At 40.6% G+C, this 18,348-nt stretch overlaps 2 protein-coding genes across 3 annotated transcripts; one reads left to right on the top strand and one right to left on the bottom strand.

Moving 5' to 3' along the window:
* Positions 1-1,054: 1,054 nt before the first annotated feature.
* On the bottom strand, positions 1,055-8,555 carry tnfaip8l1 (tumor necrosis factor, alpha-induced protein 8-like 1). Of its 2 annotated transcripts, none has more exons than XM_010871467.4 (3): positions 8,157-8,555; positions 2,958-3,237; positions 1,055-2,699 (listed from the first exon to the last, which is right to left on the bottom strand). In XM_010871467.4, exons 2-3 carry the CDS (start codon positions 3,227-3,229, stop codon positions 2,411-2,413), a joined length of 561 nt encoding a protein of 186 aa, XP_010869769.1. In that variant the 5' UTR covers positions 3,230-3,237; positions 8,157-8,555; the 3' UTR covers positions 1,055-2,410. The 2 variants fall into 2 exon arrangements, with proteins under 2 accessions (XP_010869769.1, XP_010869767.1); XM_010871465.3 differs by lacking the exon at positions 8,157-8,555 and adding an exon at positions 5,695-5,896.
* A 3,301-nt stretch (positions 8,556-11,856) lies between these two features.
* cope (COPI coat complex subunit epsilon) lies at positions 11,857-17,731 on the top strand. Its single transcript, NM_001304228.1, is given in 10 exon segments — positions 11,857-11,991; positions 12,187-12,249; positions 12,378-12,478; positions 12,582-12,734; positions 14,188-14,241; positions 15,445-15,526; positions 15,771-15,926; positions 16,529-16,597; positions 16,981-17,055; positions 17,357-17,731. Coding segments are annotated over 10 exon segments (909 nt in total). The 5' UTR covers positions 11,857-11,889; the 3' UTR covers positions 17,411-17,731.
* The last annotated feature ends 617 nt before the right edge of the window (positions 17,732-18,348 follow it).

The following is an 18,348-nucleotide window of genomic DNA, read 5'->3' as shown; positions in this document are numbered from 1 at the left end:
GTCAGGAAGTTTAAATTGCCCAACCACTGAAGCAAGGAACATTGTGGAGAAAAAGAAGGAACTTAAATTGGTATTTACAGAATTCTTTAGAAATGTGTGCCACCCAATTCATGCTAATCTTCGGTGTCTACTTATGCTCCTACTAAGATACATTTTTGTTTCTTTTCATGATAATTATGATTTTTAAAATGTCTGGGGGCTTATCAATACCCTTTTAAGTCTGAACATTCGTTCTTTAATTAGGAACCAAAGGCATTTAAAAAATGCCTTGAATGGTAATTCATCCTGATTTGTCTTTCGGGAATTATCAAAACCAATAGCTGTGCATTAAATCATACATCAAACATGTGCCGGATGATAAAATAATTTTCAGTTCACAACCAAAGGTAAAGTATTACTGCAGCTCGATCATTGCTGAAGGGAAATACTTGATTTCCACACTATTAGCCTGCCCCTTTAACTTTGACCTGGTCACATCCGTTCAAAAATTTGTAAAAATACATTCCATACACTAGCCAAACAATGTTCTGACCCAATCCAGGTTAGCCATTTACAGATGATCTGATCTAGATTTTCAGCATTCATTTGGAACTGGGGCTTAATCAAGGAAAGACAAACACACACATAAAAAAAAGGAGTATTCATTTATATATTTGTCATATCTAGTTAAGAGAAGACAGTAAAACAACAAACATATGTACAACGACGTATAAAAAAAACTTCACTATCCCATGGTAAAAATACAACATGACTTTAATGTTCTTTTGTAAGCTAATATGAAATGAATAAGGTTGATTTGGTCCTTATTTAATCCTCTGACATTGATTCATTCTGATTTTAGAGAGTCGTGAGCACAAGCTACAGGAGACTTAAGCCTGAGAGGTTCTGAGACCAAGAATAATGGTATCTTTGACATTTAGGTACAAAGGTATCGCAAGTGTTCTGGGACTTCAATTTTCCAGTCCTGTGAGCATTCAGCTCCCCCATTCATAGGAAAACGAAGCCCAACAAGGGCATACAGTCACAAAGCAAATGAAGGGGATCATGACAGGAATTCAATATAAAATCTTAAAACAGTTATTTTATTCATCAAGTGCGTTCTGATAACGTTATCAGTAACGCCAACGCAACGTTAGGGAGTCCTTTTCAGGATTGCAGGGATTGCTCATCTCTCCCTTCCCGGTCTTTGGCAAAAGTTGCAGCTGCAGAGATAATGGAGGTTACACTGACAGAGTAGTAAGAAAAGCACATATCCTGGAGAACACAACACTCATCAGAAACCTGACGCAGCCTCTCACAGGTATATACTGAAAATAATGGAGGCTTCAAGCACAGTCTCTTAGACAGGCCCAGTCATACAAAAACACTGCTAGGTCTATATATCATCTATTATGTGCAGGGTAGTAGTATATTACAATCCAAACTATTGTTCATTAAAAAACAACTTCACTCCCAAATAGGACTTGCATCGAGCAGAGATGGGAATCTCAATCACATTAAATGGGTCTGGAGTGTTTGAGTGGAGTGGATAGGAAGGCTTTTACTGGCAATTATATGGAATAATGGAAGGGACTGAGCTTTTGTTTTAGTCTGGGCTCTAATCTATAATACCCTGTCCCTGTGCTATGTGACTAACCAGCCTGGCACTGCAAAGAAAACCTGACCATATAGAAGGTTGCTTCCCTTTCCCATATCCTCCAGGCATGAATGTGCATGGAGTCTCTTGACTGTGCAGGGAACATTTACAACACTTCTGAGTGTTTTCTGGGTGGTGGTTTCAGAAGAGCTGAGCTAGTGTCAACAAGGACGCACAGCACCACTCACATCCTCAATGTTCTTAGCCCCGTGGGACAAATCAAACACTCATCTGTGTGATTAGATTACAAAAAAGGGGTAATTAGGGACAAAGTAGACTATAGCAGTATTTTGATCCAAACAAGTGCATATTTTCTTAGGTTATAGAAGTCACAGAATGTAAAAGTGATTACTGGTTTGTAATAAAAAAAATAAAAAATAAAGAAATAACAGCGCCTGTTTAAACTCAAGCAGCCCTCCTGCCTTTGACAACCACATCTCTAATGGTTGCCCTGAAGTGGGTTCAAATCCACCATTGTCCTCTCTTTGCTGTAAAAGCATTTTTAGTAGTGCTCAGAAATGATTCACATGAGCTTGTGTTCCACATTCATAGGAGAAGTCTGTATTTTTCCCTTAAATAGATACTTAGAAGAAACTTTGGTCTAACCAGCCTGGGGCATCCTTCAGTGTTGTACTGTAATGTTGAAGGGACACACAGAAAACCAACACCAGAAGTAGTCAAATGTCGACATACAAAATAAAATAAAAAGCCATGAAGGCAGCCCCGTGTTGGATGTCACACCATCAGATAAGGCTTCAAAGGTCAGAGGAGGGGTCAAAGGTTGCCTTCATCCAGCATCCTGTTGACAGCGTCGCAGATCCTTTGAAGGTGGCCGCGGTACACCTCAGATGGCCCGTAGAGCGTTGCAAGGAAGTCACAGTCGGCAAAGTGGTTGAACACGTGGTTGACCCGCGAGTGGCTCTTGGCCGTCAGGTGGCGGTTGATGGCCTGGTGCAGCAGCTCACGGCACTCGTTCAGGATGGCGCTCATCACTCTCCGGTCAAATGTGAACTCGATCTGGTGGAAGCTGACCGCTGTCATGGCCAACGTGTGGACCTTCTTTCTGTGCAGAAGACAGTAGACATTGCTGTTAAGGACAACAGCTTACCTACATTGGTTGGTTAAAAACTCTCCACCACTGACATCTTTTGTTCCAGCCGAACACAATTATCATCATCATCATCATCATCATCAACGGGGCGAGAATGAAAACCTGCTCAAATTCCAGCTCAACAACAGCTGACTACCCTTAATCAAGGACTATTATCTTATACTGAGCATATAGTGTGTATATATATATATATCCCAGAGTATAATTAACCTGAAGCACTCAACCAGCTCCAGCTCTTCTCCACTGAACTGGTTGTTGCGGTAGAGGACGCCCAGTTTCACCACCATCTTGATGAGGTTCTTGATGATCTTTTGGGCCTCCTTTCGGTTGCGCGTGTACTCCTTTGTTACGCGGTACAGCTCATCCAGCAACTCACTGCTGGTGTCGTCGATGAAGAGGTTGGCCACACTCTTGGTGGCCATCTTGCTCATCAGCTTCTTCTGGGCCTGAAGAGCCAGGCTCTTAGTACTGAATGAGTCCATACTGATGTCTGGAGGAAGAGGAGAGTGTGAGTACATACGATTGAACACTTAAATTACACATGCGGATTGCAGCAATTCCCAACGGGCTCACAAGAATCAGGATGCGTGTCTTGCGAGACAAACTCAGGCGGTTTCCAAACAGCTTGCTCAGCTTGACAGTAGCTGGGACAACATCAAGGAGAAAGCCCCTACAGCTAACGAACACCGTTGACTTAGAGATGCTAGAACGTGTGGAGCCAAAGAATATATCGGCAGTCACCACCTGGAATGACACAAGGCCAATATGCATCCCCCACTCCAGCCTCCTAGTTCCAACTAGATGTGTAGTGGCCTTAACACTGTGATATAGTGCCTAACAACACTGTGCCACTCAAACGTCTGCCAGGTAATCACATTTGATTACTTTGTGATCTGGTTGAAGGTCTGACAGTGTGATGATCTCTACAAGTCACCATCTCTTAGCAGATCTATGATGTCATGGGAAATGACAGACTCCTGCCAAACGGAATTATAGAAGTACCAGAGACACAATACAAGCGTATGACATCACCATGTAGGAGTGATGAGAATCACTGCAGTTTTGCTAAGCCAATGACAGGACTCTCTTGTCTCTTTAGCTACCGGCTGAATCCACATTTAGCACACAGAGGTTTGTGAGTGAGGATGTGCATGTGCATATTTCTGGAGAGGTTAGCAGCAAGCTCTCGGTGTGTTGTATTTCTCTGTGTTTTGTGACATGGGTCTACGTGTTGCCTGCCAAAGCACAATGACTCAGAGTAAGCTTCAGCACATTGTGGCAGCTAATAAACAGTGGGTCAGGGGGCCACAGGCTTTCACGTCTTTTTGCATTTCCGTGCATGTTCTCATTCAGATGAGCCTGAGCCCGAGACATTACAGCATCAGCAGCTGATTCAGGTTCAGCCCTGCCCCGCCCTTGTTCAGCCTGACATTGACTGAATGTCAGGATACCATTTCACTTTCCGAGGGTTAGGGTGACGCGTTAGGGAAGGCAAACTGAGCGTAGACCTGTACCTCTCTTAGTTTGTCTCATGTCAGCACTTACAAAAGAGAAACATCAGATTCACCACTAATACATGACATTACCAAAGAAACTCATGAAAGCCCCTTTAACAACTTCACAAAAACAATATCCAAACAAACTTTTATTGAAATCCTGAATGTGGTTGGATAATTGCTCGTATTTACCAAGTGATATCTGCAAATGTTTGACTACTGTATAACAGCTGACCGACCAACAGGCGACAGCAAAATAAAGACAGCCTGCAACTTCCCTTCCTCTCTGCATTGTCTCTGCAAGAATACCAATTGCTCTCCTTTGAGTGTCAGCAGGAGGCTTTTTCCTTCCAAGGGAGTACCCACGTCAGAGATCAGAGAAGCTCCCCCTGCAACACCGTCAGAGAGTGTTATTATGCTCCTCTATCAGTGGATGTAAAAACCACCACTTTGCCTGCTATATTCAATCACACTGTGTCAATATCGATCTGAACAAAGATGCTTTGAGGATAGAGAAGATTACAGCTCCCGACACTGCAAAGAAATCAAAATCTCTCTGCTGTAATGTGAAAAAAACAGATCTGCTTTTAAAAAAGAAACCTTTCAGAGCCTGGAGAGTGAAGGGTGAATTTCAAGAGGCTCATTAAATTCACATCCTGTCAGAACGAAGACTGTCTCGAAGTCAGTGGCTGTTGTATGACTAATACCTATGTGAAAAAGTATAAACAGGAAAACACTGTCTGTCCCTCACTTCCATTAATCCTGACACTTCAGATGTGATATATACTCTGTAGTTTTACTCAAAGGCCAAAGAATGACACAACATATTCTTCCTGGCAATCAGAAATGCAGAGGGGTCCTCTTTCTCTCCTTACTCCCTCTCTCCCTCTCTCTCATGAGATGAGAGGCTTCATGAAAGGATCCCCTTGGGACAAGCGCTTAGAATGATGAAATGCTTTTCTATCAAGGATTCCTGCCTTGTAACTGTGCAGTGCGACTTGTTCTGGCCAAATATAAGATGCTGTGCGAAGCGGGCCAGGCAGGGAAAGCTTGGCCAAACCGTTCTCCTATCTCAGCACTATTTATATTGGCACTGATTTAATGGATTGAAGACAGAACGAGACATGACGGTGACAACACTACGGTGTGTTCAGGCAGAAAAAACTCCAGCAACAACAACAAAGCAATTAATGGTAGTTTTCTTTGAGCTGGGTAAGCACACAGGATGAGGCACAAATTGCTGTCATACAAACCGGATTTACCTAAACCAACAACGGGGCGGTGTAATCAAAAGAGCTTTAAAGGACAAGACCCCAGTCGGGGCAAAACAGCCAGGCAAAAATGTCAGCATGTTGGCTAAAGGCACACATGCTCACTGAAATGAATCACAACAATCGGACTCATATGCAAGGCAGGGACCCAGACTGGCCTGTATGCCCAAAAACACTCACCCTCCTGCAGGTAGAAACTGGCCTTAAGACTTTCCATGCTGGCTGTGGTGAGGGGCTTAGAGGGGGGTCTGTGGAGATTCGCTGGCCAGGCATATGGCCCCAGAACCAAAGGTTTACCCGTCTGTCAGGCTAGTCTGATTCTGTCAGGTGAGAGAGAACTAGTGATGGGATACACCTGGTGTTCTCTGTCCCTTCCCCTAAGCCTCAGGCCCCACCCCTCTCCTAAGTACCTGGGAAGACGAATCCCCATCCGTTCTCAGTGCTCGACTCAGCAACTCAAAACTAGACAGACCAGTCGTTTCTATGAAACAACTTCAAAGGATACGGTGGGAGAACTAGAAAACCCTTGGCAATACTGTATCTACATTACTTTTAACAAGGGTTAATATTGTTCAAGTTAATATTATAAAGGCTTAGGCTGTGTGGCTTGCTTATAATTCAGATTTCATAGCCTAGATGCACACAAAACATGAACTCAGGAGAAAATTGTGGAGATACTATCTTCAATAAGAGATAACGCAAAACGGTTATGTAAGACAGATCCCTGTTGAGTTGTGTCTAAACTGATCACCACACTATCGGCTTGACACATAAAACATTTCTTCTGCCTGGTAATTTACAGAATCAATCAGGATTACTTGCAGCTGAAATGTAATCTTTCATCAGGTTTTTGTGTTTTGCCCTCTACTATTCTATAAACTAGCTGTTGCGTAATAACAGCGGTTCCTATGACTGCTGGAAACTCAGTTTTACGTGTGCATGTGTTGTCGCTCTCTCATCCACCCACACTTTATCAGAGGTTGTGCACAGTGCCTAAGGAGAAGATAGTCCCTTCACTCACAAACCACCCTTTTTTAGTCTTCTCAGATCAGAAAGACACTTCTTTGGGATTAATAATTAACATGATGATATAAAATGGATCACAGATTAATAATTTATTTGACCAATTAGAAGAAAGTAAAACTACCAGGGTTAGAGACGCCTGCTCTGGTGCTCCAGGAGCCAGGGCTCAAGGGCCAAACTCAAACACTGAGAAGGAGAAACGGTGGACAATAATTGAGTTGAAGGAACAAGTGTGTGACACTATCAAATAAAATGCACACGTGTGACATGGCAGTGGTGTCCATCTAGGCAGTACATTAACATAATATTGAGGTTTAAAGTTATACAATCTACAACAGGGGTAAGACAACAGCTCAATAGACAATGGAGGTTGAGTTATACATGACTCTCACTTGGACAGAACCCCCACACGGACTTAAAGGGAACACAGCACGCAAAGGAGATTTAGGTCAAATAATCGACTCAAAGATACATGGATCCAAACATAATTCCCCTGTCACACTTTCCTCTCTTAAAATGAGAAATGAATAGATTTGAAGTCTATATCATGTGTCAGATGGCTCTAATCTGTCGTATGTGGTTTACTCACTACACTGTATAGGGAGGATTTACTGCCCTTCCAGAGGGACCTGCAGACTGTTTCAAGTTTCCTAGGTAACAGCTGAGGTTGCTGGCCAACTGAACTTTGCAGTCTAGTAAATCGGGGTGGAACACCTTTGTGTTCTTATCAATGAGTTACCTTCCCTCTCTTCAAGGATTAGAAGGCGTGTCGAGCAGTGCTTGAGTGGCAGAAATCATGAAAAACATGTTGCAGTAATGGAGCTGGCTTTTTGGACAGTGGACCTCCATCAGTTCTCAGTTAGCCGAGCAAACCAAAGTGTAGCTGTAACTAAACTGCCTGGCCAGCAACAGCACACATATAAATGGGTGCCAACAATAAATAATTTAATTACAGAAGAGACACTAGAGCTGCAATGTATAGAAACTAGTTCTATAGGATAAATGGTTACCTACCACCTGCCAAAATACACACAGAGGGTATTCAAACACTCAAAATGTATTTATTTATGACTGGCGCAGGAAATAATATTAAGAGAAGCATGATCAGAGTAGATGAATAAAAAGATAATCTCTAACTAATAAGCTTGTTACATGATACAGGGGAGACTGAAATGCAAGACAGGAACTTGAAACAAACACTAGACACAAGACCTGTGGGAAATACTATTCCATGAAAACAAACTTACTTGTAAACCATTTATTTTCAATTTGTAAAGATGAAATCATACACATCAGAAATGAGGCTACAACATTCATTAAAAATTAACAATTGTAGGCCTAACTACAATATTGAACATACATAAAGAACTACTCATCTAATTCTAAATAGTATAGCTCTAAACTAGATCAATATTCTATAATAGGCTAATAACTGAACTGGAAGAATAATGACATTAGCCTAATGACTATTGGTTATGTGGGCAAACAGGGCCAATTATGCCTACTCCCGTAGTTTCAAATGACTAGGCTAACGTTTTGTTTGTTACATGTTTCTCAAAGACACGTCAATATTTTAGATGTTATCAGTCAACTGGCTAAACCTTTTCTGCAGAACTTACCTTTCGTTCAAACAAAACCGGATGCGGGTGTGTGAGCAAAGGGACGGAGGATTACTGGAACAATTTCACAATTTAATCTAGGCAAAATCTCGAAATTTCACTATGGCAACCCATAGCAAGTCCACGTACAGCACCATTAACTGGATCTTCGTTTTCACTCGAGAAAAAGAGCTCTTCTCAGTTGTCTTCCGTGTATCTGTACTTCTGGTACTGGTGTGTAAATAATTGAAATAGTGTTTTCTTCTCTGCGCGTTGAGATCGGTTACAGGAGTTTGTAACCTGACTCCTCCTCACAAAAAGTTTCAAACTTGAGCGACTTTGAAAGTTAGGGATTGATGTTATTGTAGACCAATGGTAAAGCTTAGGAATAATTCACCAAACCAATCATACTGTGGGAAAAGCCCGTTAAAATTTCAACCTTCCCTGCCCCCATTTGGTTTCCAGTAGGCTTTCATACACATCTCGTCCCCAAATCCAAGGTTGTGAATTTCCCAAAGGAAATGGCATTGCGGGAACAATGAGCAGGATCTAAGGGAAGTTAGTGGATATCATGAACAATAAGGCTAGTAACCTAGACTACACAATTATTTACTCATCATAAATCATTCAGATAAGATATTGACCTAATTAAAGGAACGTAAACCCTTCTGCAGACGCTAAGTAGACTTTGATATTTTTTCATGACATTCTGCTGTAAAAACAGCAGGACACGCACGCATACATACTGGAGGTGAAGGGGTTAATAGGTGTTCATAGCGGATGTTTTCTGGAGTGACCAGTTTATCCCAGTCTATGAATGAACAGCTTTAGCAGGAATTCCGGATATATATTGTTCATTGTGAATAAGTGTTATAAACAATCAAGCTTTCTTTGTGATGTTCTGAATGAGAAGAAAAATAACTAACTCAAAAGCGTTGAAGACATAATAAGCATTTGATCCGGATACGTGAAATGCATGCATTACGTAAAAAAATAAAGAAAATAAATAGCATTCACGTTCATTGCTTACGCTGCAGTCCAGTTCTGAACAATATTATTGCATATTTTGCATATTTTCTTCTTCATAGCAAGTTAGCGTGCCTTCATCCGTGAGGCGGTTAGAGTTGCAGTGTACACCCGCATATCTGAAAGCTGCAGTGCAATTGGGAAAAGCTTGCTCAGGAGCGCCCTTTAGTGTAGTGTTTGAATACTGTCACTCTGCAACCAGTGAGTTACTGTAGCAAATGGTAGCACACACAAATTCCAACAGAAATGTTGGTATGCTAACATTTGACAGCTTATTTCAAAGCAAACGTGTGCAAAGGAAGGTCAGAAATATGACCAGATGGACAAGGACAGGGACAGCAACAGGACCCCCAAACCAGGTACTCCGCAGGTATGGACCAGGAGTTCATGTCCTCCTAAAGTTTAAAACGGGAGAAGACTGGGAAAATTCAGAAATGCATTCATCATATCAACAACGATTTATAGTGGAGAAGGAGAACTTTGTTGGGAAGGAGAACTGACCCAAACGCCCAGCACAATAATATAGCAGCGTAAGACCTAGGAACTGAGACAGGGGGGTCCGGCGACACTGTGGCCCTACCCGGGGGAGGCCCCGGACAGGGCCCAACAGGCAGGAAATCAATCCACCCACATTGCCAGGCATCAACCAAAGGGACACCCACCAACCGCAACCACCCTGAATGAGGGCCAAGTATTGCCACCCTATATGATTAGGCATACCATTTGAGTCTTTTGTGTGAAATTGCACAAGCTCTGAATTAACATGATGCCACTATGCTCATGGAGCATCTTTGCTCCATTTGCGCATGTGGAGGACTGACAGGGTTTTATCGGAGTAAGCAAGCTGGTCATGGCTCCAACCTAGGCAAGTCAACATATTATTTATACCAATCAAATCCTATAGAAATCTACAAATACATTGGGTTTGCATCCATTTAGAATTGAGCCTTCACAAACTCTATAACGGCGATGGTTGTAACCTTCCCTAAGGCCCTCACACTCTCCGTAACAGGACAAATATAGGCATGCATCCTCTATTGCTGATACTCTGAATATGTATCCAGGCGTTGTAAGATCAGAACTGGCATGTGTCAGCAATGGCTAATCAAGATAGCCGACAAGCTGTCATTTCCAATATTGGCCAATGTTTGCAAGTTTTTAGGATGTTTCTTTGAGCAACCACATCCTCTGTAAATTGTGCATATGAAATATATAAAGTAATTGTTTGACTGTTCTTAGTTAAAGTCAATAAAACAATTCCACTCTATTTGTTTAACCTTCTGTTTGGATGAAAGAACTACTGACTTCCAGCTGGTTCTGTTATATTAAAGATTCAATATTTCGACACTTAGGTCTTCATTGGGCAATAAATCCCAAGTTGGGCTGAAAGATTTGATATAGACTGGTTTCTGTGACATCATTTCCTGAGACAGGAGGTGAAAAAAACCACATTATAAACATAGGATTCTCTTTGAAGGGTTTTTCATGAAATATCCTTTCCCCTACATGACATCTTAACACTCTATCCCAATATATCTAAATTAGATTATAGTGTCTGTCTTGTACAAAATGAAAAGCAACAGAGTATTTTTGTCCTCCCCTGTCCATATTTGCTGCAGTTCTCACTGATATGGATTTTGAAACAACTGCAGTTGTACCTCTGTAAAGACAGACCACAGGGACATTTCAACAGATGAATAACATTAGTACAAATACAAATAATCGGGCCCATGATCTTAAATCTCTGTCCAGTGTGGGGGTGGGTGAATGAATCACATTTGTATGTGATACTAGATTGAGCAAATTGTCCACATTTGTAGTGTGCTTCTGGAACCTTGTCCAAGAATGTGCATTAGTTGTGGGCCAGCATAAACAACGTATCAGTGCTTTCATTCAGGAAGAGTAGAGAGGTGTGGAATTCAAATAGTTTTTCCTGAGTCCCTTTACATACCTGGACTATATCATCCAAATATCCTCAAGTACAGAAGAAATTAGGGAGAAAAGGGTAAGCTTCTGGATTTTGCACCACCTGTCTTTCAAACAAACCTAGAAACATGTTAGCCTAGTTAGGAGTCATGATGCTCCCCATTGGGGTCCCTTTCATCTGTAAGAAGTGTCTGAAGAGGAAAAAGTTCGAAGTTACTGCAATTTATCCAAGTACAAAGTACAGCTGTAGCGCTTGGAAGAATATACAGTACGTGCATTTAGGTAGGACTGAGAGCCTTTACGCCGCCCTGGTGGGGGACATTGGTATAGACTGGCGACATCAAAAGCATACAGAGTACAATTTTCCAGGATGCATTCCACAGTGTTCAGGACATTGATAATGTCAGTAGAGTCTCTGGGGAAGATAGGCGAGGAGTTTGTCCAGGGTTGAACAGAATGGTCACTAAAAGTGGAAATGTTCTCTGTCAGAGATCCGTTACTCACATTGGGTCTGACTGGTATTGGTGGCGTCATTATTTCATGAATCTTGGTCTAGAGTGTATACGTTGTGGTATATAGTATATACTTATATTCTTTCCAATTCATTCGTTTTTCTTTCTTTTAATTTTTTCATATTGATATAATTTCAGTGTATTGTTTTATAAGTTATTTTGACTGCTGAGTAGTAACAGTATACTTTAAAAATATACATAAAACATAACACAAAAATCTGTCCAATGAGTTCTCCCCAGTACAGTGATGACGCGTCGGTGCTACGTGTCCAGGAAGTCATCCAGTCAACATGGCGGCGCAACAAGGCGATGTTGATGAACTTTTCGATGTGAAAAATGCTTATTATATCGGCAGTTATCAACAATGTATCAATGAAGCCCAAAAGGTTAAGGTAAGTATCTGATGATAAACCCTCATATTGTCATAGTCTTCCTCTAATCTCGCTGTAAGTGTAACGATATAGTCTCGGCCGTCTCTGGCTAGCTAGTGACTGTGTTAGCTAATCATCAAAAGTTCGCTAGATGAAGTGACAATTTAACTGATGGTAAAACGTAAAACAACGTCAAGTACCGTTTCCTTTTTGCAGCCATCAACACCCGAGAAGGAGGTTGAAAGAGATACGTTTCTCTACAGGGCCTATATTGCCCAGGTAACTATACCGCTGGTTGCACATATACACTCAGTATACACCTGTATATTCCTTACTCCAATGAGTGTCATTTTTAGTACCACTAAGTCAGTATCTGCAGTTAGGTAACACATTCTGTTGCGTTTCAGAGGAAGTATGCAGTGGTGATGGATGACATAAAGGCCAGCTCGTCCCCAGAGCTCCAGGCCGTCAAGATGTTCGCTGAGTACCGTTCCAATGAGGGCAAAAGGTCTAAATCCACTTCTATCCCGGATGGTGAACAGATCTTAGATGATGTGCTTGTTATTGGCTACTGGTGCTGGGGTAACAATATTATTGTTGCTTTTGTGCAGGGATGCCATTGTGGCTGAACTTGATAAGAAGATGGCCAAGAGTGTTGATGTGGCCAACACAACCTTTCTGCTGATGGCTGCATCCATTTACTACCATGAGATGAACACAGATGCTGCTCTGAGGACTCTACATCAGGGAGAAAGTCTGGAGTGGTGAGGACATCCAAGGATATTGTTTACTAGGGTTGTAACAAATGGTGGTTTTGATCATGGATTCATCTATTTAACTGTGAACAAGGCATTCAAATGCAAGACAAGACTGTACACAGAAAAACTGTGTAAAAAGTATGTATAAAGGTGAATAAACATTACATTTAAATAAATACAGGGGGACAGATACAGATAGAAATGGGGGATTCAGCTCACATAAGGGTCTTTTGCAACTTATTCCAGTCATTGGCAGCAGCAAACTGAAAGGAGAGTGCAAATTGTTCTGAATTAATATATAATTATTATTATTAGTCCACATTGAGTCCACCTATGTGCAATTAAGGTGTTTGGCATAATGTCAAGTTAAATACACCTGTCTTTGGGAGATCTCACACTTGGTTAGTGCAGCTTCTACCAAAACTACATCATGAAAATATAGGGATGTTCAAAGCAAGTCTTGAAAGTCTTCAAAAGCACCAATCAGGGATACAATATGAGAATATTAAAATTAAATATCCTGGGAGTACAGTAAATTCCATTATTTAGAAATCGAATGTAGCAAATCTGTGAAACTGTCTATGAAAGGCTGTCGTCAAAAACTAAGTATCTGTGAGAAGGGTACAAGTCATGAAGGCCACCAAGAGGCCTATGGTAACTCTAAAGGAGTTGTCTTCTACTGTTGAGCTGGGAGACAGTGGATGCTGCAACAATAGCCTAGGTTCTTCACTAAAGGGGCTTTTATATGTAAGCCATTGTTGAAAACAACTTGCATGAAATCTTTGCTACAATTGGCCAGTATGCATTTAAGAGACCAAGTGGGACAAGATTCTATGGTTTGATGAGACAAAATTGGCCTCAATGCTAAGTTTGGTGTTTGGAGCAAGGCTACCATCCAGAGAACACCATCCTAGCCCTGAAGTGTGGTGGCCAAATCGTGCTATGGGGATGCTTCTCTTTCTCAGGACCTGGAAAAAGTTGTGAAGATAAAGGGCAAAATGGATGCTGAAGAAGTAGAGACATCCTGGATGAAAACCTGCTGAAGTTCTTCAAGAGACCTGGGACTATGAGAAGATTCTTCTTCCAGCAGGATAATGATCCCAAACATGCAGTCAAAGTTGCATTAGAAGATTTGAAACAAAATGTTCAATGTCCTGGAGTAACTGGCAGTTACTCATGGCTGTACTTGCTGTCGAAGGTGCCTTTACTAAATGTGGGTTGAATTCTTACGTAATCGGTTATCTAGTTCAGGAGACTGGGGTTGTACGTTATTCTTCACTGGTGTAGGCACAGCTTCCAACATTTTATATTCCTTGTTTTTCCTTTTTATGCTGCGTCTCATCTAGACCTAACTAATCAATGAGGACATTTCCACTGGCTGTTGCAACGCTACTATTTTTGTTAGTAAACATTTTATTATGTGTGATGTAGTACATCAATGTCCTCTTTTTCTTTTCAGCATGGCAATGACCATTCAGGTTCTGCTGAGTTTAGACCGTGTGGATTTGGCAAGGTAGGTCTGCTTCACATCATGGTTTGGAACAAGTCCAGGGAACCGAACTGGAAAAACTGGAAAATCATTAAAAAGGATATTGGAACGGAAACAGAACTAAAGTGTTCTAGTGTTCCGGAACAGAACCATTAAATTTAAAAGCATGGGAACTGGCTAATAACGTTATTTTATGTTCCAAGCATTTTTCCTGCTGAAATGTAATCAAACTAAATGCATGGCAGTCACTGTCGTTTGCCGTGTTTGACTTCAGCATATATTCTAGGCATAGTTATCATGTTTCACAGGATTTATTAACTGCAAAAAGTTAAGATGTTTTGAATTCTGATGTACCGGTGTAATGTATTATGAGGGAGTTCGGCTACCCACAATCCACCACGCTTGCTGTGCAACTTGGCATATCGATTCTATAAGGGTGTGGAATTATTGGAGGGCTGCGACACCAATCTTTTAACACAATTATCGTAATTTGTGATTATAAATCTTCCATTAGTCTTCAGTCGGTTTGCTATTTGGGGACTGAGATGGCAGTGTGCCTGTGTTGACGTTATCCTATGCTCCTATAGTCATAGTAGCCAAAGTAATAGGCAAATGGCCCTGCCCAGCAGTATCTTGTAGGCCAAATATTTTGATTAACCGCAAGTCTTTCCAATAGCCCCAAAAAATTATTGCATTGCAAAAAATGAAAATGTTTAAATAAATCATTGTGATGCTAGGGTCGGAGAAATTTTAGTACAAAACGTTTTTAATGAAATTAATCATATGTCATATATGATTATATGATTCATAATATAAATAAATGTATTTTATTTATTTATATTTTGCATGAGATCCCCAGAGGAAAAAGCTCATCTACTGGCTCAAAACAGTTTATGTAAGGCAGGTCTACTTGTTGCCAAGGTGACCACAAGGTGGAGCTGTAGGCCCGCTCCCTCTTGCTAATTAAAATTTAGATAAATGTAAATTAGAAACAGTATAAACCACTACTTTTTTTCAAATTGGTTCAGAACTTCATGCTAAAACAACTGAAGTGTTACAGCTCTCAACCAAACCATTTGTTAGTAGTTTAACTTCCAACCCAACTGCTCCACATAGCTTCTCTTTAAATGCCCCAAATGAGGTGAATTGACCCAAAGGTACTCACCATATGATTTTGGGTTTGTTGTATATGGTGTGTGTACTCATTTTAACACCTGTCATTCAAAGGAAAGAGCTGAAAAAGATGCAGGAGCGGGACGAAGATGCCACCCTGACCCAACTGTCCATGGCTTGGGTCAATATTGCTGTTGTGAGTGTACGCCTGTTATGGTAGAATACTGTGGAATGCTCCTCATATGAAAGTGCCTCAGTATTCAGAGAGCGCCACTTTTAATGGGGGAAGTAGTCATCACTTTAGGACTCAAATTAACTTAATGCGCTATCATTCGTCAGTCAGTCCGAATTGACTCGGCTTCCATATTTCATCTGACGATCAGAAAAATAAAAAATAAATACATTTCTGATGCAAGTGTTTTTTTTGTTCTTGCTTACAGGGAGGAGAGAAGTTGCAGGATGCTTACTATATCTTTCAGGAGATGTCGGATAAGTTCTCCCCTACTCTCCTCCTGCTGAATGGACAGGCTGCCTGCCATATGGCCCAGAACAAGTGGGAGGAAGCAGAAGGAGTTCTCCAGGAGGCTCTGGACAAGGTCATTACTTCAAATGCACTCTTATACAGTCGTGGCCTAAATAAGAATGATTCGCAAATTTATTACAGAATACTGTTAAAACAAAGTTTGGAATCTACTTATGTATTTCTTTGGTTTGCAGCTGAACAAAACCCGAAATATCTTGCTTAATTTACAAAATCATTGCTAAGAGTACATGTTTTTATTAAGTTTTGTGTTAAAACTTTCCAGCCTGATCTTATGTTCTTTCTCTTCCGTTAATGTAGATTTCGACCCTCTGTTTCTTTTCCAACTCTTAATGCAATACTCACAAAGGATTGTGCTGGGTGGGGGTTGAAGGAGGAACTTGATGGATACTGGCTTTTTGGCTTAAATGTGTTGTGCATATTATGTTACACCAGTTGACCTGAGATGGGTAAAAGGAAATACATAAGCTTGGATAAATCATTATGCAAACAGTTACTGTGGGGCATTTTTCACTCTTGTTTAGATGATGCGATTGCTTGAGGTGATGTGAATACAGCGTTAATGCAGTCGTCGTGTGAACAGGGATGAATTAAGCTGCATGCTGGGTGATGCATTTCATTCAGATATGAGACCGAGTATGTTTTCCCCTCCAACAGGACAGCAGCCACCCTGAGACTCTGATCAACCTGATCGTGCTGACTCAGCACCTGGGCAAAGCTCCCGAGGTGAGACTTTGGAACTATATTGCGGGGACTTGACAGGGTGCATCAGGGTTTTCATAGATACTAAGATGGTTCACCAGCTGAGGTCTGTTTGTTTGGCTGAAAATATCTTGACCTTAAGTGCCCTTCTAAGTCAATAAGTAATGACGAAAATAGTTCAAAAGAAGAAGCCTTGTAAAAATGTAACTCTTTGCTAGATTTCAGTGATGTTACGCTTATATATATCATTTTTACTAGCTTCTTTAACTGAAGGTCAGAGTAATCGTTGGATTCAGTCAGGGTTTTCTATAACTCGGTCAGTTTTGACAGAGATTACCTAATAATTAAAGAATGCGTTTGTTGATATCAACTTTCCTAACGGTAATCTGTTATGCATCTGCTTGCAGGTTACCAACCGGTATCTCTCTCAGCTAAAAGATGCCCATAGAGCACACCCCTTCCTTAGAGATTACCTGGCCAAGGTAATCAATGCATTCCTCCTTGTACACCAGTCAGTTAACCTCTGCTTGTCTTTGAAGAACATTTAAATTGTTGGATTAGTAGCAATGCAGCATATCTAGTCTGAGAGCATTTCAAAATTGTTTCAAAGTTTAATTTCATAGACTTCAGTAGACCTAGCTACCCAAAAATAGAAATGTAAATAAACCTTGAAAGATCATGTACTGTTCAAGAACGATATACCAGTTTATTTCTATGCACAAGTGTCATTGGTAAAGACTTATACTGTACTATGTGTTAATAGTTCATATTTTCCTACCCTAGGAGAATGAATTTGACCGACTGGCAATGCAGTATGCTCCAACTGCAACTGTGTGACACCATGTAGGAATCTGTTTGGAACTTAAAAACAGTACGGACACGACTGATTGCCCCATATTTATTTGTGTCTGTGATTATGGAAAAATCTGAAATGTATGCATTGATATGGACATGCACATCTTAAGAATGGTTAACAATAAATATTTTGCAGAGCTTTTTCCAAAATATTTGTTTGACGCTGATTTTTTTCTATAGTTGTAGTACATTGAAAAGTATATTTGATGTTTGTAACTTTTTTTTTTCCTCAAAATGCTACTTGTAACTTCTTTTAAGCATTCCTCTGAATTGACAATAAATATTTTTTGACACTGTTCAAACCCAGTATGTGTATTACAAACTTTTCCTTACATTTACATACTTTGGACTCATCCGATACTATTTTGTAATTTTGCGTGTGAAATGATCTATTTTGTCAATGAGTTGGTAGTTAATGTCCTCGCCATTGGTAGAAATGTTTCTGCATGTCCAGTGTTGGGCTTTATTTTAACAATAACCTGTAGTCACTAGTTTGGTTGCCATTTAGTTAAAACAAAATGTATTCCTCTTTTTTTACCCCATAGCTGAGGTGCGTTGTTAATTATAGTAATGTTGCATTTACAAAAACAGAATGTTCATTCAGAAAATGTCATACTCCAGTGCATTCAAGAGAGCTGGGAACTCCAAAAACAGATCAGACTGTGGAAAATGTATTTGAATACTATTTGATGCTGGAAACTCTGGGATGAGCACACTGAAAAGCTCAAGCCTTACCAACCAAATATCTCTAGTGGATGACACTTGTGGACAATTTCAGCCTTATCATGACTGTAGCATAGAAGCAAAGAATCAACATAGACTTTGTGATGCATCATTCACACACGAGTGAATTTTGCAAGTGTGGTTGACTTATCATTCTGTGAATATGAATATCTCCATCCAATATTTGCATTACCTGG

The sequence above is a fragment of the Esox lucius genome, chromosome 8 (genome assembly GCF_011004845.1).
Source record: "Esox lucius isolate fEsoLuc1 chromosome 8, fEsoLuc1.pri, whole genome shotgun sequence".
Classification (NCBI taxonomy): Eukaryota; Metazoa; Chordata; class Actinopteri; order Esociformes; family Esocidae; genus Esox; species Esox lucius.
Note: the sequence above shows the minus strand (reverse complement) of the source record. Positions and strands in the feature narration are given on the sequence as shown.

Bases quoted from the DNA above. Each gene is read 5' to 3' on its own strand.
- tnfaip8l1 (XM_010871465.3), bottom strand. From the start codon at position 5,731: ATGGAAAGTCTTAAGGCCAGTTTCTACCTGCAGGAGG. The intron at 3,238-5,694 runs GTGAGTGTTTTT...CTCTTCCTCCAG, and splicing joins CAGTTTCTACCTGCAGGAGG to ACATCAGTATGGACTCATTC. The intron at 2,700-2,957 runs GTTAATTATACT...TCTTCTGCACAG, and splicing joins GAGCTGGTTGAGTGCTTCAG to AAAGAAGGTCCACACGTTGG.